The sequence below is a fragment of the Oncorhynchus keta genome, chromosome 23, assembly GCF_023373465.1.
Source record: "Oncorhynchus keta strain PuntledgeMale-10-30-2019 chromosome 23, Oket_V2, whole genome shotgun sequence".
Classification (NCBI taxonomy): Eukaryota; Metazoa; Chordata; class Actinopteri; order Salmoniformes; family Salmonidae; genus Oncorhynchus; species Oncorhynchus keta.
Genome location: NC_068443.1, coordinates 19,658,698 through 19,683,406, shown reverse-complemented (window position 1 = coordinate 19,683,406; position 24,709 = coordinate 19,658,698). Strand labels below are relative to the sequence as shown.

At 41.2% G+C, this 24,709-nt stretch overlaps 3 protein-coding genes across 4 annotated transcripts; 1 reads left to right on the top strand and 2 right to left on the bottom strand.

Annotated features, from left to right (window-relative positions):
- Positions 1-160: 160 nt before the first annotated feature.
- Positions 161-13,278, bottom strand: LOC118401960 (guanylate kinase-like). Its single transcript, XM_052476786.1, has 17 exons — positions 13,162-13,278; positions 8,072-8,185; positions 7,941-7,982; positions 7,552-7,787; positions 7,265-7,349; positions 7,080-7,165; positions 6,049-6,901; positions 5,705-5,918; positions 5,453-5,662; positions 4,741-5,410; positions 4,071-4,614; positions 3,485-3,986; positions 2,981-3,400; positions 2,873-2,938; positions 2,645-2,788; positions 2,101-2,602; positions 161-2,038 (listed from the first exon to the last, which is right to left on the bottom strand). The coding sequence occupies exons 1-7, from the start codon at positions 13,193-13,195 to the stop codon at positions 6,863-6,865; spliced, it is 636 nt and encodes a 211-aa protein (XP_052332746.1). The 5' UTR covers positions 13,196-13,278; the 3' UTR covers positions 161-2,038; positions 2,101-2,602; positions 2,645-2,788; positions 2,873-2,938; positions 2,981-3,400; positions 3,485-3,986; positions 4,071-4,614; positions 4,741-5,410; positions 5,453-5,662; positions 5,705-5,918; positions 6,049-6,862.
- An 80-nt stretch (positions 13,279-13,358) lies between these two features.
- c23h1orf35 (chromosome 23 C1orf35 homolog) lies at positions 13,359-17,883 on the top strand. Its single transcript, XM_035799683.2, has 8 exons — positions 13,359-13,952; positions 14,722-14,875; positions 14,961-15,006; positions 15,301-15,383; positions 15,800-15,872; positions 16,075-16,163; positions 16,278-16,370; positions 17,166-17,883. Exons 1-8 carry the CDS (start codon positions 13,856-13,858, stop codon positions 17,419-17,421), a joined length of 891 nt encoding a protein of 296 aa, XP_035655576.1. The 5' UTR covers positions 13,359-13,855; the 3' UTR covers positions 17,422-17,883.
- Positions 17,884-18,938: 1,055 nt separating this feature from the next.
- arf1 (ADP-ribosylation factor 1) lies at positions 18,939-23,107 on the bottom strand. Of its 2 annotated transcripts, none has more exons than XM_035799685.2 (5): positions 22,963-23,107; positions 22,227-22,406; positions 21,925-22,035; positions 21,711-21,835; positions 18,939-21,548 (listed from the first exon to the last, which is right to left on the bottom strand). In XM_035799685.2, exons 2-5 carry the CDS (start codon positions 22,369-22,371, stop codon positions 21,387-21,389), a joined length of 543 nt encoding a protein of 180 aa, XP_035655578.1. In that variant the 5' UTR covers positions 22,372-22,406; positions 22,963-23,107; the 3' UTR covers positions 18,939-21,386. The 2 variants fall into 2 exon arrangements, with proteins under 2 accessions (XP_035655578.1, XP_035655579.1); XM_035799686.2 differs by lacking the exon at positions 22,963-23,107 and adding an exon at positions 22,593-22,881.
- Between the last annotated feature and the right edge of the window lie 1,602 nt (positions 23,108-24,709).

Genomic DNA, 24,709 nt, shown 5'->3' with positions numbered 1-24,709 from the left:
AAGAAATACTAGTCAGAATTGGGAGTCAACAATGGTAGCTCTAACCATTGATTATATATTTCAGGTAAGGTGCTTGGACTTCAACCATACTGGTCAGCAAATCACTGGCCGTTTTCAGTCAAGTTAACACGATCACTATGCTTAAAAAAATAAAAAGATATCCAGGCAAAACATTTTTATTAATTTACTTGACTACACTTGTAAAATACATCAAATGTTACTAGAAATACATATTATTAAACAAGGACTCGTTGAAGGCTGGGTAAATTGTCAATATTTGGCCAAAGATGACACATTCAAAGCAGTGGTATAACATTTGCACCATTAAAAAGCTGTTCAGAGTGAAAAGGTTATAAATATATTTCAATAAGTAATTTGTGCAAAGGAAGGAATGTTTTGTTCAAAGGGAGATCAAATACAGAGGACAAGAAGCTATGGCGTTTAAAAGAGTCATGGGCCAGAGTATGTCATATTAGTTACCAATGAACTGAATTTGGGTTCTGAATGGAAAACATGTTAAACGACAAACTTAAAATAAATAAGTGCAGCCTTTTTAGAAGGCTGCCTTGAACAAAGAGGTTTTGTGGAATTCAATGTAACCAGTTTCAAGTAAAGCAAATGCTCTGTGTGCTTGGTTCTAAACTTTTCTATATTCTCCTGAGGACGGAGCCAATATTTGCTCCATTTATTTCATATTCATTCTCTTTAATTCTCACTCAAACATCTCCTTTCCAAAAAAAGGCCAACTGAATATCATTATAATATAGGTGAGATTATTATTTTACAAACATACAATACAAAAGTTTTACACCATTACAATACAACTGTCAAAACAACAAAAACATGTATTAGGGGTTAGACTACATCACCGTGAGTTGTGGGCTCCAGAAGTGTAACTTTGTTATACAGAGGTTAACATCATGATTGTAAATCCTAAATGACAATCCTTTGTTTTATGAGTGAATGAATATTGTACTGTATCATACTTGTATCAGTATGGTAAAACAGGGAAACTTTAAACATATCTTTTCACACACAAGATGACTAGGATCATTAGCAAACAGCAGCTAGGCTACAGTAAGTTCCTGAGATCAGCTGTAATACGTATGGTGCTTCCGTGTTACTATCTTAGAGCCAGAGTTAGCCTGTGCTTAGCTAGTGCCCAAGCACCTGGCCTTGTGATTGTTTGTTAGCTGCCCTATGTTGAGGACTGAGTCAAGACCGGGAGGGGGACAAGGGGTCCGAGACAGAGTCAAGACCAGAAAAATGCAAGTGTGGAACTGATAGCATTTTAGGAACATGAAATCTTCCTAAAGCAACCACTATGGTCATTTTCACTTTTTCATAAATTCTTAGAATGTTTGGGAATTACGTATACTAAGGCATTTGTGAAAATTCCATAGCAATATAGAGTGGGAAAGCAGCCGTGTGTTTAGACAATTAAGACACTGCAGTAAATAAAACCATAAATTAAACAGAATAAAAACATCTGTCTTGTATAAGAGCGTCTGCTAAATGACTTAAATGTAATGTAAATGTCCAGGATCGGAGTCTACACAGACCGGTGCGCTATAGCCAATCAGAGCCACGGTAGGCCTTTAAACAAACGAGCCATTTGCCAGAATTAATTTTCGAACACGGTTGTTCAAGTTCTTGCTAGCTAACCAAATGATACCTGCATCTCTAGCTGTGTATAGCCACCGAAAAACGATGAGGGGGAAAAGTTAGTCAGTCAACAGCTAGTTAGTGTAGCTATCTAGCTAACGTTAGGCTCAGGTTTTTTAGCTTGCTACATATTGTGTTTTACAAAAAGTGCACTCTCATACATGAGTGTGCTGGTATTATGGTTGCTGTCCTTTCAGAATCACAAACATGTCACACACCGAAAGCCTATAGGTTCACCACTGTACTAACCTGTCACACACTGAAAGCATATAGGTTCACCACTGTACTAACCTGTCACACTGAAGGCCTATAGGTTCACCACTGTACTAACCTGTCACACACTGAAGGCCTATAGGTTCACCACTGTACTAACCTGTCACACACTGAAGGCCTATAGGTTCACCACTGTACTAACCTGTTCACCACTGTACTAACCTGTCACACTGAAGTCCTATAGGTTCACCACTGTACTAACCTGTCACACACTAAAGACCTATAGGGTCACCACTGTATTAACCTGTTACACACTAAAGACCTATAGGTTCACCACTGTATTAACCTGTTACACACTGAAGTCCTATAGGTTCACCACTGTACTAACCTGTCACACACTAAAGACCTATAGGTTCACCACAGTACTAACCTGTCACACACTAAAGACCTATAGGTTCACCACTGTACTAACCTGTCTCACACTGAAGACCTATAGGTTCACCACTGTACTAACCTGTCACACACTAAAGACCTATAGGTTCACCACTGTACTAACCTGTCTCACACTGAAGACCTATAGGTTCACCACTGTACTAACCTGTCACACACTAAAGACCTATAGGTTCACCACAGTACTAACCTGTCACACACTAAAGACCTATAGGTTCACCACTGTACTAACCTGTCACACACTAAAGACCTATAGGTTCACCACTGTACTAACCTGTCACACACTAAAGACCTATAGGTTCACCACTGTACTAACCTGTCTCACACTGAAGACCTATAGGTTCACCACAGTACTAACCTGTCACACACTGAAGACCTATAGGTTCACCACTGTATTAACCTGTTACACACTGAAGACCTATAGGTTCACCACTGTACTAACCTGTCACACACTAAAGACCTATAGGGTCACCACTGTACTAACATGTTACACACTGAAGTCCTATAGGTTCACCACTGTATTAACCTGTTACACACTGAAGACCTATAGGTTCACCACTGTACTAACCTGTCACACACTAAAGACCTATAGGGTCACCACTGTACTAACCTGTTACACACTGAAGTCCTATAGGTTCACCACTGTACTAACCTGTTACACACTAAAGACCTATAGGGTCACCACTGTACTAACCTGTTACACACTAAAGACCTATAGGGTCACCACTGTACTAACCTGTCACACACTAAAGACCTATAGGTTCACCACTGTACTAACCTGTCACACACTAAAGACCTATAGGTTCACCACTGTACTAACCTGTTACACACTGAAGGCCTATAGGTTCACCACTGTACTAACCTGTCACACACTAAAGACCTATAGGTTCACCACTGTACTAACCTGTCACACACTAAAGACCTATAGGTTCACCACTGTACTAACCTGTCACACACTAAAGACCTATAGGTTCACCACTGTACTAACCTGTCACACACTAAAGACCTATAGGTTCACCACTGTACTAACCTGTCACACACTAAAGACCTATAGGTTCACCACTGTACTAACCTGTTACACACTAAAGACCTATAGGGTCACCACTGTACTAACCTGTTACACACTAAAGACCTATAGGGTCACCACTGTACTAACCTGTCACACACTAAAGACCTATAGGTTCACCACTGTACTAACCTGTCACACACTAAAGACCTATAGGTTCACCACTGTACTAACCTGTTACACACTGAAGGCCTATAGGTTCACCACTGTACTAACCTGTCACACTGAAGTCCTATAGGTTCACCACTGTATTAACCTGTTACACACTGAAGTCCTATAGGTTCACCACTGTACTAACCTGTCACACACTAAAGACCTATAGGGTCACCACTGTATTAACCTGTTACACACTAAAGACCTATAGGTTCACCACTGTATTAACCTGTTACACACTGAAGTCCTATAGGTTCACCACTGTACTAACCTGTCACACACTAAAGACCTATAGGTTCACCACAGTACTAACCTGTCACACACTAAAGACCTATAGGTTCACCACAGTACTAACCTGTCACACACTAAAGACCTATAGGTTCACCACTGTACTAACCTGTCTCACACTGAAGACCTATAGGTTCACCACTGTACTAACCTGTTACACACTAAAGACCTATAGGTTCACCACTGTATTAACCTGTTACACACTGAAGTCCTATAGGTTCACCACTGTACTAACCTGTCACACACTAAAGACCTATAGGTTCACCACAGTACTAACCTGTCACACTGAAGTCCTATAGGTTCACCACTGTATTAACCTGTTACACACTGAAGTCCTATAGGTTCACCACTGTACTAACCTGTCACACACTAAAGACCTATAGGGTCACCACTGTATTAACCTGTTACACACTAAAGACCTATAGGTTCACCACTGTATTAACCTGTTACACACTGAAGTCCTATAGGTTCACCACTGTACTAACCTGTCACACACTAAAGACCTATAGGTTCACCACAGTACTAACCTGTCACACACTAAAGACCTATAGGTTCACCACTGTACTAACCTGTCTCACACTGAAGACCTATAGGTTCACCACTGTACTAACCTGTCACACACTAAAGACCTATAGGTTCACCACTGTACTAACCTGTCTCACACTGAAGACCTATAGGTTCACCACTGCACTAACCTGTCACACACTAAAGACCTATAGGTTCACCACAGTACTAACCTGTCACACACTAAAGACCTATAGGTTCACCACTGTACTAACCTGTCACACACTAAAGACCTATAGGTTCACCACTGTACTAACCTGTCACACACTAAAGACCTATAGGTTCACCACTGTACTAACCTGTCACACACTAAAGACCTATAGGTTCACCACTGTACTAACCTGTCACACACTGAAGGCCTATAGGTTCACCACTGTACTAACCTGTCACACTGAAGACCTATAGGTTCACCACAGTACTAACCTGTCACACACTGAAGACCTATAGGTTCACCACTGTACTAACCTGTCACACACTGAAGACCTATAGGTTCACCACTGTATTAACCTGTTACACACTGAAGACCTATAGGTTCACCACTGTACTAACCTGTCACACACTAAAGACCTATAGGGTCACCACTGTACTAACCTGTTACACACTGAAGTCCTATAGGTTCACCACTGTATTAACCTGTTACACACTGAAGACCTATAGGTTCACCACTGTACTAACCTGTCACACACTAAAGACCTATAGGGTCACCACTGTACTAACCTGTTACACACTGAAGTCCTATAGGTTCACCACTGTACTAACCTGTTACACACTAAAGACCTATAGGGTCACCACTGTACTAACCTGTTACACACTAAAGACCTATAGGGTCACCACTGTACTAACCTGTCACACACTAAAGACCTATAGGGTCACCACTGTACTAACCTGTTACACACTGAAGTCCTATAGGTTCACCACTGTACTAACCTGTCACACACTAAAGACCTATAGGGTCACCACTGTACTAACCTGTTACACACTGAAGTCCTATAGGTTCACCACTGTACTAACCTGTTACACACTGAAGTCCTATAGGTTCACCACTGTACTAACCTGTCACACACTAAAGACCTATAGGGTCACCACTGTACTAACCTGTCACACACTGAAGACCTATAGGTTCACCACTGTACTAACCTGTCACACACTAAAGACCTATAGGGTCACCACTGTACTAACCTGTCACACACTGAAGACCTATAGGTTCACCACTGTACTAACCTGTCACACACTAAAGACCTATAGGTTCACCACTGTACTAACCTGTCACACACTGAAAGCCTATAGGTTCACCACTGTACTAACCTGTCACACACTAAAGACCTATAGGTTCACCACTGTACTAACCTGTCACACACTGAAAGCCTATAGGTTCACCACTGTACTAACCTGTCACACACTGAAGGCCTATAGGTTCACCACTGTACTAACCTGTCACACACACACTGAAGACCTATAGGTTCACCACTGTACTAACCTGTCACACATTGAAGGCCTATAGGTTCACCACTGTACTAACCTGTCACACATTAAAGACCTATAGGTTCACCACTGTACTAACCTGTCACACACTGAAGGCCTATAGGTTCACCACTGTACTAACCTGTCACACACACACTGAAGACCTATAGGTTCACCACTGTACTAACCTGTCACACATTGAAGGCCTATAGGTTCACCACTGTACTAACCTGTCACACACACACACTGAAGGCCTACAGGTTCACCACTGAGAAAACATGTCTATACTAGATATAAAAGCTGTTAAGGTATTTATGTTTCAAGAAAGGACTGTATATAATTGGCCTGGAGAAGCAGTTTTATGCTCTGACTGAATGGAAGCTGGTAATTAGGAGTTGTTTTACTCTGCTGATCTCGGCTGGTCCCAGACTGAGTTAAGACCGAGTACAAATGTATCCAACACTGAGACAAGACCGAGACACTCAATGTGGTCTCGAGTACTACAACACTGCCATTAGTGGGAATGAGTCTTGTTATTATGGCCTTCTGTTGTTGAAGAGCAGAGAGAACATAGTTAATGCTTTGGGGGTATAATACTACTAAATGGGCAGAAGAGAAGAAAACAAATGGCAGAAACTCCTGTATGCAGTAAACATAGAAGAAAAACATTAGGGACCATCTCAATCACAGGTTAACCATTAATGGAGTGTTTTTCTTTGTGGACAAAAATAATAATAAAACTGTGCCAAATTAGTAAATAAAGCTAAATAGTCCACTTCTACTTACAGTTTTTAATCATCTTAATACCTACCTATATCCTCCCAATATGTAAAAACATAGGCTAGATCTTAGTGCACACTGAAAAGTCTAGGTGCAAGGGATGTAGTCTGGAGTTCCTTCCCACACCAGTATCTGACAGAAAGTTCAGGATTGGAATAGAGGGGCTGACATTTTGTCAGGAGTGGCCAGGATGGCTGGGATGGATGTCATGCTTCTCATCGCTTAAGAGGACAGGTTGGTTTTCTGGACTTTTTTGATTTCCTTAAGAAAGAAAGTAGGTTTGAGGATGACATTTTGGAGATGGTGAAAATCAACACTGACAAAGATCTATTAAGGATTTAGCAATACACATTATGTGACTAATTGGTTTTCAACAAGTTAAATGGTGCGTATGGTCCCGTCCATCATACCCAGCTATGTCATGTCGATACCAACTGACCTCAATAAGAGTGTCTTTCAACTTCCCATAGGCATCGTCAAGACTGTCATTGACAATGATAACGTCAAATATGCCAGGATCTTTGCCTGAAAGATAGGGGAAACAGTTTTAGACCATTTTTAAACATTTCATTTATAAACATACAACTCTGTTTTAGCCCAAAGTCTCTCCAGAATCAGACTCACTTTTCACCATGTCCACCTGGGCAGCATGCAAACGTTTCTGGAGGCTCTCCTCTGACTCAGTCTCTCGGTCTCTTAAACGTTTCTCCTACAATTACAAGTGACAGAAGAAGATTAATTAAGTCATGGGGGTTTATCTTCGGATTACAATCCCAGACTGAGTTATGATAGGTTTATAACCACATTACACGTTTATAAACAACATTCAATATGATATATCAAGTCTCTCAAAGTAAAACGAGACAAAAATGGCCCTGGTAAACAGTTTTATAATGCTGCCCGTCTCTCACCAGGATGCTCATGGACGGGGGTTGGATGAAGATGTAGATGGGGTTGAGGTCTGTCGTCTTGACCGCCCTAACGCCCTGCATGTCGATGTCCAGGACGCAGATCAGGTTCTTGTCCTTGACGTCCTGCACGGAGGCCCTGCTCGTCCCGTACATGTTCCCGGAAAACACCGCGCTCTCAATGAACTCCCCTTTGTCGATGCTAGCCTGCATATACTCCCTTGTAACATAATGGTAATCTGTAACACAACAACAGTTGCATGTTAAAAGGTTGGTTGTTGAAACCAATAGGACACAGCGGACAGCATAGGTGGTTGAAGCGAATTAAAGAGATGCAGCGGAAGGAATTGGAGCAAGATCATCCATCCTGGGAGTTTATAAACCCTACCTACCTTTACCGTTCTCTTCACCAGGACGAGGGCTCCTTGTTGTGTCTGACGGATAAGAGCACACAATTGAATATCTTATTTCTGTAACTGACATCATACAAAGTTCACATGGGACTGGAGCAGAGCACACTTACGTGAGACGCTGAAGCCAAAGATGCCCTCGTACTCCTTGAGCAGCTTCTTGAGCAGCGTGCTCTTCCCAGCCCCCGACGGGCCACTCAGCACCACTGGCCTGGGTCCTGCCATAGCTGGGGGAGAGAGAAAGAGACCGAGGGTTAGAGGAGATGAAAACACACACACACACACACACCACAGGGTGTGGTGTTTAACCAAACGGAAAGATCAATTTACACAAATGGTTGGAACTGGTGTCATGAGGAGAAACAGACAGATTAAAAACATACCTAGGCCTATCCTTTACTCACATGAAACTGGTACAATCTCAAGTAGCCTATATTGAAAAAGATCAGACAGGTGGTGTAGTAAAAGGCTGGCACTACCAGACTGATCTCATGAGCTTACATAAATGGTTTACCTGTAGTTTTAGGCTAGGTGTAATATGAGTCCGGGTGTAATATGAGTCCGGGTGTAATATGAGTCCGGGTGTAATATGAGTCCGGGTGTAATATGAGGCCGGGTGTAATATGAGGCCGGGTGTAATATGAGGCCGGGTGTAATATGAGGCCGGGTGTAATATGAGGCCGGGTGTAATATGAGGCCGGGAGTAATATAAGGCCAGGTGTTATATAAGGCCGGGTGTAATATGAGGCCAGGTGTAATATGCCTGGTCTAAAGAATACACTATAGGGATGAATATGAAATGGACCAAATGAAGCAAGCATCCCATAAAACATGGAACAAACAGATTAATTGCCTTTTGAAAAAAAAAAACATTTCAGAAGGTGATTATGTAGTAATCAGAACAGGTTCCAACAAGACTAGCAGGACCAACACAGCTAGAGCAGTTATTAAGTCCCATTAGGCCGTTACCACGGCACCATCTACTAATTGGAGTGCCTAAAATTACCCTGCTGCCTCTGATTGCAAGGCATAAGTGCTTTCAGTACACTGTCTGCAATTACTTCTTTTTTTTTACCATAAAATACATTTAAAAAGACTAAAATCAGTATGATCCTAGGCTAAATGTTTACTTGTTTCATATGATGTAGCCTAGGCTATTTTTGAATGTGTTGTCCAATTTAGACATAGCCAGCAAATATTCCACTAATAGGTCGAGGCCTAAACTGAGACTAGTACAATCTGAAAGAGGAACAGCCACATACCGTGGAGTTATTTGATTTTCAATTTAGCTTGTGTACTAAAAACCATCAGCCGAGTCAACACAGCCGGGTCAACTACAGAGATAATGACACACTATTTTGGAATTAGTCAAACAAATCAGCTTTACAATCCATTTTTTTTCTGACATATCCTATCCCAGAATGATCTTTAGTTGTTAGCCATATAGGCTAGATCATATTATTAGGCTAAAGTCCCTCTTCCTCCTTACCTTCAGTCACTTTCAGTAGACGTGCAAGTGAGGGAGAGCAGCAGGATGTGGGAGGACTGGATTGGCAAGTGAATGAGCAGCACTATTATATACCGGAGCCGGGTGTGTCAGTCTATGTGGTGTCTGTGTGGGCGCAGACTCAGCACTGTACAAACATAGGAAAGTAAATCGCTGCTCCCTCCAATCACCGCTCAGTAAGTTACACAGTAGCCTAAACCCTGCCCAGCAGCTCGTGACATAGCCTAGATATTGACAGCTTCTTTCAGTTGTCTACGGAAATGATAAACGAATCATGCCAAACACAAAATAAACTCAGGTGAGAAATGATCATACAACAGTCTACTGCATTACTATTAAACACTGCAAACATAACTAGACCTAAAAATGCATATCTCATAAATGACAAAAATGTCTCTTCAATCCACAAAATAGCATTGCACCTTAAACGACCATGTCATTTATATATTGCTAGCCTACGCTGTTTTAGGCTACTAAAAGTAATGTATCAGTGGGTTTGGTTAGATGTCCCAAAATAAGAAAATCCATGCGAATGACGTGTCATACTTTACTTAAGTGGTGCCGCCTCCTCATAAATATACAGATGCTAATTTCAAGGAACTAGAGATGTCTGCAAAAAAAAGGAGTTTGTTATAATAGCCATGTAGTCTATGATCCCATATAAGCTCATTTCCATTTTAGAAAATGGATTCTCTCTTGTAATAGGCTAATCAGACCTGAGCTCACCCCCTGCCAAAAAGATAGGAAAAACCTCAGTGCGTGTAGCCTGACAGCTGCAGGTGACAGAAGCATTCATTGTCTGCCGCCTCTTGAATGTTTAAACCACAAACAAATGCACAGCTCCTTTCCAAGTCAGAATCAGTCATGGGTTTGGTGCTGGGATGCAGAGGGTCAGACTGTTGTCACAAAAACACGTGGACAGAAAACAGACTATAAGAGTGGTTTAGGCTACATCCAGTCAAATAAGAAACCACTTCCCGCAAGGTTCAGATCTAACTTTCTCTTCCTTACAGTCAGAATTACCAGCAAGAAATGGTACAATTCAAGAGAAGGTGACAAGTTAGCCTCTACAGCAAATATTCAAAACAATTGGGTCTACAATGACACCATACATAGGGAAATCTTATAGGCTTGGCCTAACATCTAAAGGCACCTTTCAAACGTGACAGAAAAATTGGCGATAGGCTACATCTACACAGGTAGCCCAATTCTGAAATTGTTTCCATTACTTGTCCTTTTGCCCAATCACATCAGATCTTTTCCCATCAGATATTTTTAGGATCTGATAGGTCAAAGGACAAATGAGTGAAAAAAATATCAGAATTGGGCTGCCTGTGTAAACAAAGCACGTGTTACAGAAAACGAGGTGCATGTGAGCCGACTGCAGGCACAGGATAAGGCTAATTGAAATGGTTACAGGAAACATTGTTCTGCATGCCATTACAGATGTTGCATTCAGTTTACTTTAGGTCAACCCTTATATATGCTTTCCACAACATGTGATCGATCTTTGCCAGACAGTGACCAACCTTTTCATCATGTGAATTCAGTTGGCTCCTAATTTCATTAGGCTGTTACTGATTAGTATGTTTTCTAATCAGCTGCAGCCTGCAATAACAAAGTGCTCAGTCAGGTAAGATACACTACATGTCCAAAAGTATGTGGACACCTGTTTGTTGAACATGTCATTCCAAAATCATGGGCATTAATATGGAGTTGCTATAACAGCCTCCGCTCTTCTGAGAAGGCTTTCCACTAGATGTTGGAATATTGCTGCAGGGATTTCAGCCACAAGAGCATTAGTGAGGTTGAGCACTGACGTTGGGCTATTAGGCCTGGCTCGCAGTCAGCATTCCAATTCATCCCAAAAAGTGTTTGATGGGGTTGAGATCAGGGCTCTGTGCAGGCCAGTCAAGTTCTTCCGCACTGATCTTGACAAACCATTTCTGTATGGACTTCGCTTTGTGCATGGGAGTATTGTCATGCTGAAACAGGAAAGGGCCTTCACCAAACTGTTGCCACAAAGTTGGAAGCACAGCACTCTCCAGTCCCGTTCTGTGAGCTTGTGTGGCATATCACTTCACAGCTGAGCAATTGTTGCTCCTAAACATTTCCACTTCACAATAACAGCACTTACAGTTGACCGGGGCAGCTCTAGCAGGGCATACGTTTGACAAACTGACTTGTTGGAAAGGTGGCATCCTATGACAGTGCCACGTTGAAAGTCACTGAGCTCTTAAGTAAGGCCATTCTACTGCCAATGTTTGTCTATGGAGATTGCATGGCTTTGTGCTCAACTTTATAGAACCTATCAGCAACCATGCTCTGAATGCATGTGTGGGTATGGATGTGGGTAAGCGGAGAATTAAGCTACTACGCCCCCCATGATGAGTTCAGATTTTTTGCGGCTGCCACCCCATCAAAGTTGCCTATCCCCGATCTAAAGCATATTGCATGAGAAGGTTCTCACCTAAAAAGGTATTCCATCCCTATTCTATGCGGTTCAAATTAGGCCAGAAATTGTTTTCCCGTTCAACAGTAAGAAGGCAAAAGCTGCCAAACCAGATCCAATCTGTACTAACAATCAGTTTTCCTTTTCTCCCCATATTGTCCCCTATAATAACTCATAGCTTTCTAGAAACATCCAAGTTGATAAGATATCAGGCCATAATAGAGCAATGTACTTGATAACTAATTTAGGCACCACTTACTGCTATAGCCTAAATCTAGCAGGTTAGCTGTGTGGGAGAGGATAGATGATGATTATGTAAACAAGACATTTCAACTTCAACACAAATGGACAGTGAATTAGACAGCTCGGTCTTTCCTACTAGGTGGTGCCTATTGGAGCTCATACTTTTTGGGGAAAAGCATATCTTTTTTTGTATTCTATCAGAAAAAAGGACATGTTTGACTTTCAGAAAAACATGTTGGTCAAGCTCAGGCACTTTAAAAAAATGCTGGGGTGTATTTTCCAACCTGTTAGCTGCATAATCCTAAATGGGTGGAATTTAACAGGGTGGGAATGTAGAGCCTAAATTAGCCATAGCTCTGTGAGTGAGCAAGATTGAGCTAGTATAATGGTGAACATTTGAGCACGATTTTAAAAACAGATAAAACAGTGTTTATATTTATTTAGCTTTGCACCATTGTTTTCCCACCAAATAAATTATGACAATTCCTGAATGTGGTGTCATTTTAGGAAGGGCTTGTTTCTTAAATGGAGATTAACAACAAATTAACAGGGTGGATGGACAGTGATATCAGAAAATCTTAAATAAAATCCTAAATACAATAATTATTAAAAAACGTTATTGATGAAAGACAATTTAACTAGGACTATAAAATAACTAAAATATTTTATATTTTATATTTCTCGTGGAAGTTGATGAATAACACCCGGGGACATGGCAAAAACGCCTTCATCCACAGAAAAAGTGTTCAAAAGTCATAACATTTCCTCTCAAGAGACATATTTTTGAGGTAAAAGACACCCGACCTTAGTAATCCACATGTTACAGTAAATAAGAAGTGATATTTCCTGGGGACAGAATAATGCCTTGACACGGATTGACCAATGCGTATGGCCTGGCCTGTGTGACAGACTGGCTCGCTTCAGTGATGATAAAGAAAAACAGCAGGCTATTGAGAAATAGTTCATAGACTAGCGGTCAAAATAATATATGATCATCCTACCTGAGAAGAGCCTGGATAAATACCTTGTATACATCTACAATGACTGCGGTTCAATATCCCAATAATGTCTCCAAGGCGTCATTTCCGTACTTATTGGGTGGTCTTTCTCCCTTTTCTGTCTACATTCTGCGTGAAGGCCATTATATAGATGGTGTTTCGACGTCATCTTCACGAGCCAAATAAACGAGAGTACATCGTTCAAATACCAGTGTGTATACGTCCTCAACAGAGTACATTCAAAAAGGAAACGCTGTCGTATTTTCGTGAGCGTTTAAACTCCGCACGCGATACATAGATCTTTTGAAAATCTACATCCAGCCCAATAAACATAAATAATATATTTTACAGGGGTTGCAGATTCAGTATTACGAACTGTGCGTAATGAACGCCCCCAGCTAAAGAGCTATTTGCGTGCAGATGATCGGCGCACAAACACGCAAGACAGAATAGTTAGCAACGGTGTGGTTTTCGTTCTTGGTTTTTCACTTGTTTAGCTAGCTAACTCAGTTTATTCGAAACACGGAAAAGGTTACTACTATCCATGCTTCTAACCATCGCTTACTATCCATCGCTTTTACTATATCGTCGTAAGCGGACGTGGGAGAGAAAAGCCAGACGGAAACTCCCCGGATGGACAACGAGAGGGCCTAACGTGTAAACAAAGCTTTCATCGTCTTTATTCAACGCTAAAATAATGTTTGGTGCTTCAAGATCTGGGGGTGTAAGGGGGGGGCAAGACCAATTCAACTGGGATGACGTGAAAGGCGATAAACACAGGGAAAACTACCTCGGTAAGTGGAGAAAAATGGGCATCGACCCATCGTCGCCAATGACCCTTGTCTACTGTAATTAACGATTTCGCTTCTTTGCGAATAGACAGCAGGGCGACTATCCAACTAATAATTCGGTCAAATGTTTCTAGTTAGTAACTAGCTAACTACTTTCTAGATGAAACTAGATACAGTAGGTAACTACTTAACAAGTTATAATAGACAATGTAGTAAGTTAACGGTAGTTTCCGCAATAAAGCAATAGGTTGTTAGCCTGTACTCATTTATTCTCGAGTGCTACGTTCTTACCTTTTTCCGAAGTGTAGTCAGTCCCTCATTAATGTTGCATTGCTTGTCAACAACTCAGATTGTCTGCCTGGAATATACTTATTTTTTTTAACCCAGCTAGCTATGTTGGAATGGTGAATTTTGAGATAGAACCAGGCGCAAACAATTGACTGTGCTGCCAAGGAGAGCGGTCACGCACACTCGACTGCGGCTGGTCAGGGAATGCAATTATGCTAGTCTGCGCATATACATGGCTTGCTGTATTATATAAATTATGTTATCCAAATTAATACACTGGTCACGAACGAAAACTATTTCTCAAAGATTTTACACTGTGCAGCCAGGAGGAGAGGGGTGTGTATTCAACACGACAACGTTGATTGTAGAATAATAGTTATGGCAATCACTTCTTTATGTAACTTTATTGCCTAAGCCATGTCTCTGATTTGGACATGCATGCATTTGGAGTATATTTATATCCCTGCTATTGTTTCAACCCCAGGGAACTCTCTTATGGCACCAGTGGGGCGATGGCAGAAAGGCAAAGATCTGACGTGGTATACCAAAGACAAAAAAGGTGGTGTCAAGCCTATGTCAAGAGAAGAGGAGCTTGCTGCTGTGAAGGCAGCAGAGCAAGAGGCACTGCTGGCTGCCCTGTAAGTAGAACATCAAACAGAAACGACTACCTTACAGAAATATTAGAGTAAAATGTCAAACTAATGTCTTATTCATTATTTTCAGAGGCCACAAGAATATAAAGAGACAACCATCTGGCCTGACCAAAGAGGTACTTTTTTTGCCTTCATAGGGTTTGAGACTCATTTGTATTATGTGCTTTTTGTTTACACAATTTCTAGTATGTTTTTGATTATAATCATGTCTTAATGTGTTAGTATCACAACTGCATTAGACCAGGGAAGATGACATTTAGTTTAGTTTAAATCTCATTTATTTAGATTATTATTATTTTTTAGCATTTGTCACCATGATTTAACGTAACGAGCCTAGTCATATTTTATCATAAATCTTAAGGATGAATACGGGATTGCTTTTGTAATGCCGATTCCAATGTGTCCAACAGGACCTTGCAGATGTGTGCAGGAGGGAGGATGCGGAAGCTGAGGACAGAGATGTGGACAGAGTTTCTGGCCTTGGAAGCTCCGGGTAACTGACTGAACTGTTTGCAAAAGTGGTTGTTGCACAAATTCTGTTTTTAAAGCTGGCTTGATACTGTAGGAGACTTCTCACCAACAAGATTTTTTTTAAATATACGTAATTTGGTAGACCCTCTTATCCAGTGCGACTTATAGGCGCAATTAGGGTCAAGTGCGTTGCTTGTGGATTCGAGCCAGCAACCTTTTGATTACTGGCCGATGCTCTTTAACTGTGAGATTTTTTTTTTCTCCCACGTCTTCTAAGCATTCTCTCAGGTCGCTCTTCACTCGTTTGGACTTTTTTTTAGCAGCATATATGAGTCCATGACCGAGTATCCCCTTGATATTCAAGTGGAAGAAACAGTGGAAACATTATGGATTGGAGTGTACTAGTTGAGTAACTAGGAGTATGTTTTTTGTCACCAGTGCAACGTCACGGAAAATGGTGTTCTCCCAACAGGAGAAGGAAGCTGCCAAAATAGGCTTGTCAGTCTTCACAGTAAGTTTATTTATGCTCTCTGAGTAAAACATCCTCACGCAAAGGTGAGCCATCTAAAATAATACACAACTCGGGTGTAGGTGTGTTAATCCCTTTGTGTTAGCTGCATATTTTTCAAACATGATTGATACAACTTGGGAATTGATTCTGTAATAGTAATGTTACATGATTACGATCATAATGGAGAGCATTGTTTTCACAGCACCATAAAACAGAAGGGAAGTCTGGAAACCAGGAAGCCTCTGCCAGAAAAACATCTGCGAACACAGAGAAACAGGATGTGGATCAAAGGTAGTGTGTTAATGATCACAGTGTGTTGACAATCAAATATCTGAGGTAAATCTCTTCAGATTACTGTCTCAAAAAACCCCTCAAAGACTTGTCTGCTATACTTTCCCATCATAGACACGATAGCAGCAAAAAGAAGGAAAAGAAGCACAAAAAGAAGAAAAGGCAGAGAAGAGACTCTTCCTCCTCCGATTCAGAAGATGACAAAAGGTTAGCGTGTTGTTTCTCCCTTTTACACGTTTAGGTCACTTGTATGTCATGTTCACTTTGCCTTCCCCTTTTTAAATGATAAATGATAAAATCACAAGAAAACAGAACACCAATGTCCAATAATGTTACAAGTGGCTGTATCACATCCGGCCGTGATTGGGAGTCCCATAGGGCGGTGCGCAATTGGCCCAGCATCGTCCGGGGTAGGCCGTCATTGTAAGTAAGAATTTGTTCATAACTGATTTGCCTAGTTAAATAAAGGTACAATTTTAAAACAGGCTTATTTGCTTTAGCACTAGAGGGTGCTAAATCACCGTTGGCGAGGTGGAGAGCTGGTCTTTGGTTCCATCTCAAAAGATGGGTTTTTGCCAACCTGCAGATGTTCTGTCAACAATTAGACTTTGTATGCTTGGTAGAAACAGAACAGGTTGTACCCTTACTAGGGACGTGTCAGTTAATGTGTCCAGCTGCTGTATTCTGTGGTAATACAATTTTTAAAAAGCAGGCTTGGGATGTTTAGCAACAGGAAGAGATAGTCTTAGTCTTAGTTAAAATAAGGTGTAGGGTTGATTTTTGAACTGAGTGAATGCATCATCCAGCCCAGGTCATGCTTATCTTGTTTGGGGGGCGGCCTTATTTACTATTCTCCTATGGAACCCAGATAGTTATCCTTTTATAGATGAGGCAATGGTTTGTATCATAACATTCAGTGTATTCCTAATGTATCTTCCTCAGCTTACTTTGACCCCTGCCTATTAGTCTCAATCATTGATTGTGTGTTTCTTTACTCCTCAGGTGCAGAAAGGACCACCGTCATCATAATCCATCATGCCTCAGTCAGACTGGAGCCAGACCCCATGACAGCCATTCAAAGGGGGGACCAAAGGGTGAACGCCACCCCCTCTCCTCTCAACGACGCCAGCAGAGGCATGACACACACTCCTCCCACAGGGAGTCCCCTGTCCCCCGCCCCCGTGCCAGCCACAAGGCAGCCCATGCTGCTCTGACACAAAGCCACAGGCGGCGCCATGACACAGACTCTGACGATTAATACCCCCCCACTCAATCAGACACATTGAGGGAGAGGAGTGCTCTAGCCCACAGCAGAGCAGCTTGACTGGTCTATGGACTGTCCTCATGTACTTCTGGATTGGACTCGAGGGCTGTGGTTGAGAACAGTAGGTCAATCTGTAGGCTACTCCTCAAACCACTAGTAGGCTTGTGGCCTTATTTGAATGGACCAGTTTTTATTTGTTGAATTTTGAATTGTTAAATTTGTTTCTATTGGTATTTTATTTTTCTGAAACCGCTCAAATGTATTTTATGATCGGTGTCTAGCTACCAAAATAGGACACTATTCATGCAATTAAAATCAGGGACTACCGAAAGCAAGTTAAGTGCATGTGTTCTTGGTGCTGAAAATAAGTTAGTCAATACAAACTATTGCTGTCCAAGACATTACATCCGGTGTGACACTTGCCCATTAAAAAATGTATTTAAATGTGTGCCAACACCTAAATGTTACCGAGTCTCCTCTTTGGTTTGTCAGTCTTGTCATCAGTTGAGAATATTCACTTCTCTCCATCCCACTGTGCCTCACACTACTCAGCATTTTTGCTCCTTTTCCTCTATCAAGCAAGAACTCCTTTGCCCCATCACTCTTTTCTGTTCTAGGTTCAGATGCTTGCCTCCCTGGCTGGGGTAAGATACAATGCACTCCAGTGGTCATAATGGAGTGTAGTGTTTGTATTTGCCTTAAATCAGGTCTGAAAGGGGGCATTCTACTGGCACCTGATGGTGAACTAAAAAGAGCAAGACATTCACAAAGGAGAGTGCAAAGGAGAAAAAGTGGTCTTTTATATGGCAGAGTACCATTAGGACTGCCACACACAAACCAAGCTGATGGACAAAGTTACACTGTAAGGGACTCGAGACTCCTGCCCCCTCCTTCCACGACCACCATACTTCTGCCATGTTTTATAGGCTTGGCTGCATTAACCAGCAGTCTAATCAACCTGAAAGAACATCCTAAATTGCTCCCCAATTATTGCCACCGCCCATCCCTGGCGCAGACCAAACGTAACAGACAGGCCCAGCTGTAGCCATTTGTAAGTTATTCAACACCCGCTTTGGGTGGTTAGTTGGCTGCCATCACCTTGGACCAACCCACTCTCTTAGTCCAAGTCATGGGTGGAGAGTAGTTGGCTGTGATTGCAGATTTGGGACAAGAGGAGGCTGTCTGACCAAAGCACAGGCTAAATCCAGTTTTAGATTAGGATTAGGTGTCATTTTGAATTCATAAAGGGGAAAGAGGCTTAATTAACTCCTACTCATGGGGCAGTGTGGGTTTCTAACCTGGAAGTTATAATAAATATGTAAATGGTAAAATGTACAATATTTTGTGCCAGTTGGCAGATTCAGTATATGTTGCCTTTCTTGCTGTTGATCATTAATGTTCACTGTGCCTTCAGCCCTGTGAGTCCAAGTAGGAGAGAGGTTAACGGTGCAATGTCAGCATGATCAAATCCAATAACTTAGAGAATTACATGAAAAATAACAGAACATGTAAACAGTCTCTAATCACTTTAATTACAGTGCTTTTCTCCAAAAAATTAAAGCTGAAATAACTTTACATTAAAAAAAAAAGTTTAGACAGAAGTTCTGCTAAAGAGATTAACGTTTCAACAAAAGGTTCAGGCAATCAGTTTTAATCCAATGCCTTGCTTTAAAAGAAAGACTAAGAAATGTCCATAGCATTCTGGTGGAATAACACCCAGAACCTTTTGATAAGAAGCACAAAAGGTTTGTAATGGAACAGCATGTTTCTTTGACATGAGGACAAAAGTATCCCCCCAGAACTTAGCCATGGACAACATGAGCTACGAAGGACAAAAAAATACTAGTGCCCACTAAGTAAAAAATATGGAGTTCATACATTTCATATTGCCACTGACATTGATGCATGCCTTGTTCCATTACTATTAATATACTTTAATCATTCCCAATAAAAAGAGATGAAAACAAGGTCTTCAGGTCATGATGGAGGACATCAGAATTTAGAATACAACTGCTTTTGTCATATCAGAGCATCATACAGCATATACCTTGAGTGCAGGGGTAAACAACTGGGTGTCTGTGATGGGGGTTCAATGTTATGAATATCGCTAGCAACAGACTAAACACATTTTTAATGACATACCTACAGTAGAAAAGAGGAAAATATCTTATTTCTCATGTCAACTTTATTTCTCCACTCCTAATATTGAACAAATTACACTCACTGGAGTATCTGACATTGGCTTTGAAAAATAGGCTACCAGTGTGGTAAGTGCTACTGGCTGCTGGTAAGTGTTCTTGACTTGGACATACATTTTTGCCAACCCATGGATAGCAAGCTAAACAGTTGCGCTTAGCAAAAGTGTTTGCAGTTACCTTTCTAGCGAATAGGCTATGTTAGAGTTTACACTTCCAAGTATAAATGTGGGGAGGTCAAACTAATGAAAAAACATTTACCAAATCTATTCATCTCAAAATGTTTTGATTACTTCGCCTTGACATTCACCTGATAAAGACATGAGGAAAAAAAATCTTTTGGCTAACATAATGGGAGTCCCTGGTTCAGTGGTTTGCCCTGGGAGGGGGTCCCTGGGAAAGATAAGGTTGAAGACCCCTGAGTTACAAGGTTGTTGTGGCGCTAAGTCATTGTGATGGTGATGTTGAGGACATCAAGGTATCCCAACCCTTGAGCACCTGCAGCTGACAAGAGTAATGACAATGCTTATGTATACAAAAATGTGTTTAACAATCAATTAGCTAGTCCCGCTGACAATCAATGTGTTCGAGATATTAGATTCTGCACAGAACATGGATTACAGCAAATGGATAGGCAGGAATTCTGCTTCTCTAGGCATTGTGAAAATCTGTTGATTTGCACAGAATCTGTGTATCTTAAACATGCATTTGTCCAACATACAGACCACATCATGCACTTTATTTGCTATTAAATTCAGGCTCAATGCGACAAAGGCAGTACACATGATTATTAACCTGAGCCACTTTCATACATCATAATGCTGACCAGACAGTACCTCTATCCATCACAAAGCAGGCGAATGATGAGATTCATGGAGGAACATAGTTACTCTGCATGGCAGCCACTTCTCAATGAAAGCCAACATGACCTGACACACAACAAAAGCTGGTAAGTGTCGACAAGAGTTTGACTTTGAAGCCCACTAACCTCTGTTTTAGGCTCCATCTCAATAATACGCTCTTCAGTGTTTTGCTAAATGGTATTTTAGGGGAGCAGGATATTGTTGCCGTCAGAGGTGTTAAACCATAATTGTTGCAAGTAGTACATCTGTATGTATGTATGCTTAATTCAGGAGAAACACTCCTTTCAGTCAAAATTACCAGCAGACTTATGTAAAAAAAGTCAATAAACATAGGGTCCCGTTCAATTATTTTTTGCCTCCTTTTTCTATTTACTAGACATGCATGTCTGCCCAAGGGTCAAGAGGAGGAAATAACTAAGGTAGATTTGTAAAAGTCTGCAATAAGCTGCCTCTTAAACCCCTCACCATCCAAAACAAGACTATTTACATTAAATAAGAAACCCAGACAGCTTTCCATGATTGGGTTATTATCCTCCCTGGCCCATATGGTGTATTGTTGTAACGAGAGATGAGAAATGAGGGCAGCTTTCCAGTAGGTACTTTTGACAAAAGTAACTTAATTTTCAACATCAGAAGAGTACAAAGCAAATATAGAGAAGATACAGTGTTACACTTTTCACACTACTGAGCCGAGCCAAAATGAGCCGAGCAGAACTGTATTGCGCCAGCATGGCTGTACTGCGCCAGCCTGGTAACTCTTCTACCACACAGTTGCTAGAACCATGCAGGAAAGGACAACGTGAAAGAAAATCATCTGAGCCACCGTACGGTTTGAGTCAGCACGATAGAGTGAAAAGGGTATATGTGAGTTGAGGAGGACAGTGGATTATGACGATTAGGCCTATTTCTGGTTTTTTAACTGATTAGACAACCAATCCAGTCCTTCATAGAGACCGTCTCCGCTGGTGGCACAGGTGGCCTGGATGTACCAGTTTCTATGGCGGAGGGAGTGCAGTCCCAACTTGTCTGTGAGTTCGGCCGCATTCATAGCATTTGGGAGGTCCTGAAAAGAGAAGTTCTCCCACAATGAGACAAAAGCCAAGCCAGGGAAGGACATCCAAAGTATATAACAGGTGTATATTCCTTTCTATTTTATTAATACAACAAAAGCAAGTCAGAGGCTTTTTGCTTTCACACAATGGACAGGTGAAAAATGTAGGAGTACCTGTTTGTTTGCAAATACTAATAAGACTGCCTCTCGTAGTTCATCCTCTGCCAACATTCTCATCAGTTCTTCACGGGCTTCGTTCACTCGCTCTCTGTCATTGCTGTCCACAACGAAGATGAGACCTGAAACACACCAAAATAAAAACATTTTGAGTCAACATCTTGGTCCTCCTTTGACAGAAGTAAAATTACTTGCTGTCAGCACATCTTACCCTGTGTGTTCTGGAAATAGTGACGCCACAACGGTCTAATTTTGTCTTGACCACCGACATCCCACACTGTAAAACTTATGTTCTTGTACTCGACTGTCTCAACATTAAAACCTAAATTGAAGAAAGAAGACATTAATAACCCGCACAATCTATTTGATGCAAGTAAACATGTCCAGGGGGAAATTGTGTTGTTTCTAATTCTATATTTTTAAATAGTCTCAACGTTACACAAAATATGATATTCATACAAACTGGGCTGACAACACTTGGGCCTACATGCCACCACCAGTGCTACTACTTACCTATAGTTGGAATGGTAGTTACAATTTCTCCAAGTTTGAGTTTGTACAGGATTGTTGTTTTACCAGCAGCATCGAGACCCACCATGAGGATCCTCATCTCTTTCTTGCCAAATGCTTTAAAGAGGCTTGCAAATAAATTCCCCATAGTGAAAGACGGATTCAACTTTGGCAGTAGGAATACTAGAAGAGAACAAGAGGAATCCAGTTTTGTAACCGTCAGTGTGTAGTTGTGCGCTGCCAAATACAGAAAGTTTACCCATCTTATAAACTGAGTTGTTTAATATACTTAGTATATCAACTTTCTGCCAACTATGTTAGTTGATTAGCTAGCAATATAACTAAAAACAAGAAGCTCGTGAAACTAACCATATATTGCGCGTCAATGCTTAGATAGCTGCTAGCTAACGTTACACAAATAATTTCATAAACTAATCAGTTGAATAAATGTAGATAGCAACCATCGCGTTGAAAACTGTCTTGCAGTGAAAGACAAATGGCTATTACGTTAGCTATATCGAAAGACCACTATAAGTTAGCTCTCTAATAGATAACTGACTGTTTTGCTAGCTTTAGCAAGCGGCGCCAAGCTAGCCTAACCAGCCATCTGGCAAGTTTTTTAGAGACCTTTTTAACTAGCTAGACCCCAGGAAATACAGCTAAGCAGCTAAATACAATGTATGTGACGATTATCATATTCAAACAACATCAAGCGTAAAAATGACAGTTTTCTGCTTACAGTTGTTTTCAATTCTTTCCTCTTTAAGGCGTTTCCTTCCTCAAGATGTCGGGTTATTATTTGGCCACGTCAGAGCTTCCAGAACGACTTCCGTGAAACAGAGCGTTTGGTATGTCGCGCCCTATGGACTGGAGGTGAATGACACTCATTTTCACATTTTTGTGCTGCTGACATGAGTTTGCTTATTGCAGGTGCGTGAGAATAATTAATAAAAAACTTACACACTGCTTTTTCTTATATAATTTTAGTTTGAGGAATGCCAAAAGCATGGCTTGAAAGGTAAACTTATAGGGAAAGACAACATTTTAAGGGTTGTGATATATTGTATTGAATATGATCTCCAATCAGAAAAATGTTTTACCATTTGATGTGCCGTTCTATAAATATTTAGATTTTTGGGACAAAGTTCAAGGTGGGCACCACTTTGAAAACAGAATTCAGTGAACTTGATCTACTCTCTTCCTGTACAGCATAGTGAAAGCTACTGAAGAGTGCTCTACTGGCAAACAGTGTTTTTATTTTATTTTTAATCAAATTGTATTAGTCACAAGCACCGAATACAACTGGTGTCGAATTTACCATGAAATGCTTGCTTACGAACCTTTCCCAATGATGCAGTTCTAAAAAAGTATTACAAATAAAATACCAACACAAGAAATAAAATAAAATAAACAAAAATTGAGCTATATATAGGGAGTACCAGTGCCAGATCAATGTGCAGATGTACAAGGTATTTGAGGTAGATATGTACATGAAGGCAGGGTAAAGTGACTAGGCATCAGAATATATAATATATAAAATAAAGAACAGAGTAGCAGGAGCAAATGATGAGTGCAAAAGTGTGTGAGTGTGTATGTGTCGGTATGCGTGTGTGTTCTGTGTGTGCGTATGTGCGTATGTAGTGTATGTGAATGTGTGTGGGTTTTATGTAGGAGTGTCAATGTAGTGTGTGTGAGTGTGTATATTGTGAGTATACTGAGCCTTCCTCTGACACCGCCTGATATAGAGGTCCTGGATGGCAGGGAGATCAGCCCCATTGATGTACTGGTCAGTCCACACCACCCTCTGTATCGCTTTGTGGTCAAGGGTGATGCATTTACCATACCATGCGGTGATGCAGCCAGTCAAGATGCTCTCAATGGTGCAGCTGTTGAACTTTTTGAGGATCCGAGGGCCCGTGCCAAATATTTTCCTGAGGGGGAAGAAGCACTGCCGTGTCCTCTTCATGACTGTGCAGATGTGTGTGGACCATGTTAAGTCCTTAGTGATGTGGACACCAAGGACCTCTAGGATCCAGTTGCAGAGGGAGGGGTTCAGTCCCTGGGTCCCTACCTTGGTGATGAGTTTGCAGGGAACTATGGTGTTGAGCTGTAGTCTATGAATAGTATTCTCACATAATTATTTCCCTTCTTGTCCAGGTGGGAGATAATTCACTATGACATAATTCATTATTTCTGCCATAGACTTCAGGAGACTACAGGTCTTCAAAGGACTTCACTAAAGACCAGATGCAGGGCCCACAAGATCCAGACCGAAGCTAAAAAGACCCAGCTCCTCTTTCTCCACACCTAGCACAATGGAAGACCATCAGTTTGTGGAAAAAATCAAGAGTGCATGTGGTAAACTGCCTTGTTTTATTCAAACTCACTAAGGACCAACATTTCCATTATAGGCCATTTCAAACCCTCCTTTATTCCTTGACAGCTTAGCAACAGGGCAGATTGAGTTACAACACTGAAATGTTTGA

What these genes read in the sequence shown, in the direction of transcription:
- arf1 (XM_035799685.2), bottom strand. Translation starts at nt 22,371, where the DNA reads ATGGGGAATTTATTTGCAAGCCTCTTTAAAGCATTTGGCAAGAAAGAG. An exon ending in CTATTTCCAGAACACACAGG is followed by an intron (nt 21,836 to 21,924) that starts GTAAGATGTGCT and finishes GGTGTGTTTCAG; the next exon opens with GTCTCATCTTCGTTGTGGAC. An exon ending in TAGTATTTGCAAACAAACAG is followed by an intron (nt 21,549 to 21,710) that starts GTACTCCTACAT and finishes TTCTCTTTTCAG; the next exon opens with GACCTCCCAAATGCTATGAA.
- LOC118401960 (XM_052476786.1), bottom strand. Translation starts at nt 13,195, where the DNA reads ATGTATACAAGGTATTTATCCAGGCTCTTCTCAG. An exon ending in CTTTGGCTTCAGCGTCTCAC is followed by an intron (nt 7,983 to 8,071) that starts GTAAGTGTGCTC and finishes CTTATCCGTCAG; the next exon opens with ACACAACAAGGAGCCCTCGT. An exon ending in CCAGGTGGACATGGTGAAAA is followed by an intron (nt 7,166 to 7,264) that starts GTGAGTCTGATT and finishes CCTATCTTTCAG; the next exon opens with GCAAAGATCCTGGCATATTT.
- c23h1orf35 (XM_035799683.2), top strand. Translation starts at nt 13,856, where the DNA reads ATGTTTGGTGCTTCAAGATCTGGGGGTGTAAGGGGGGGGCAAGACCAA. An exon ending in ACACAGGGAAAACTACCTCG is followed by an intron (nt 13,953 to 14,721) that starts GTAAGTGGAGAA and finishes TTTCAACCCCAG; the next exon opens with GGAACTCTCTTATGGCACCA. An exon ending in GAGGCACTGCTGGCTGCCCT is followed by an intron (nt 14,876 to 14,960) that starts GTAAGTAGAACA and finishes CATTATTTTCAG; the next exon opens with AGGCCACAAGAATATAAAGA.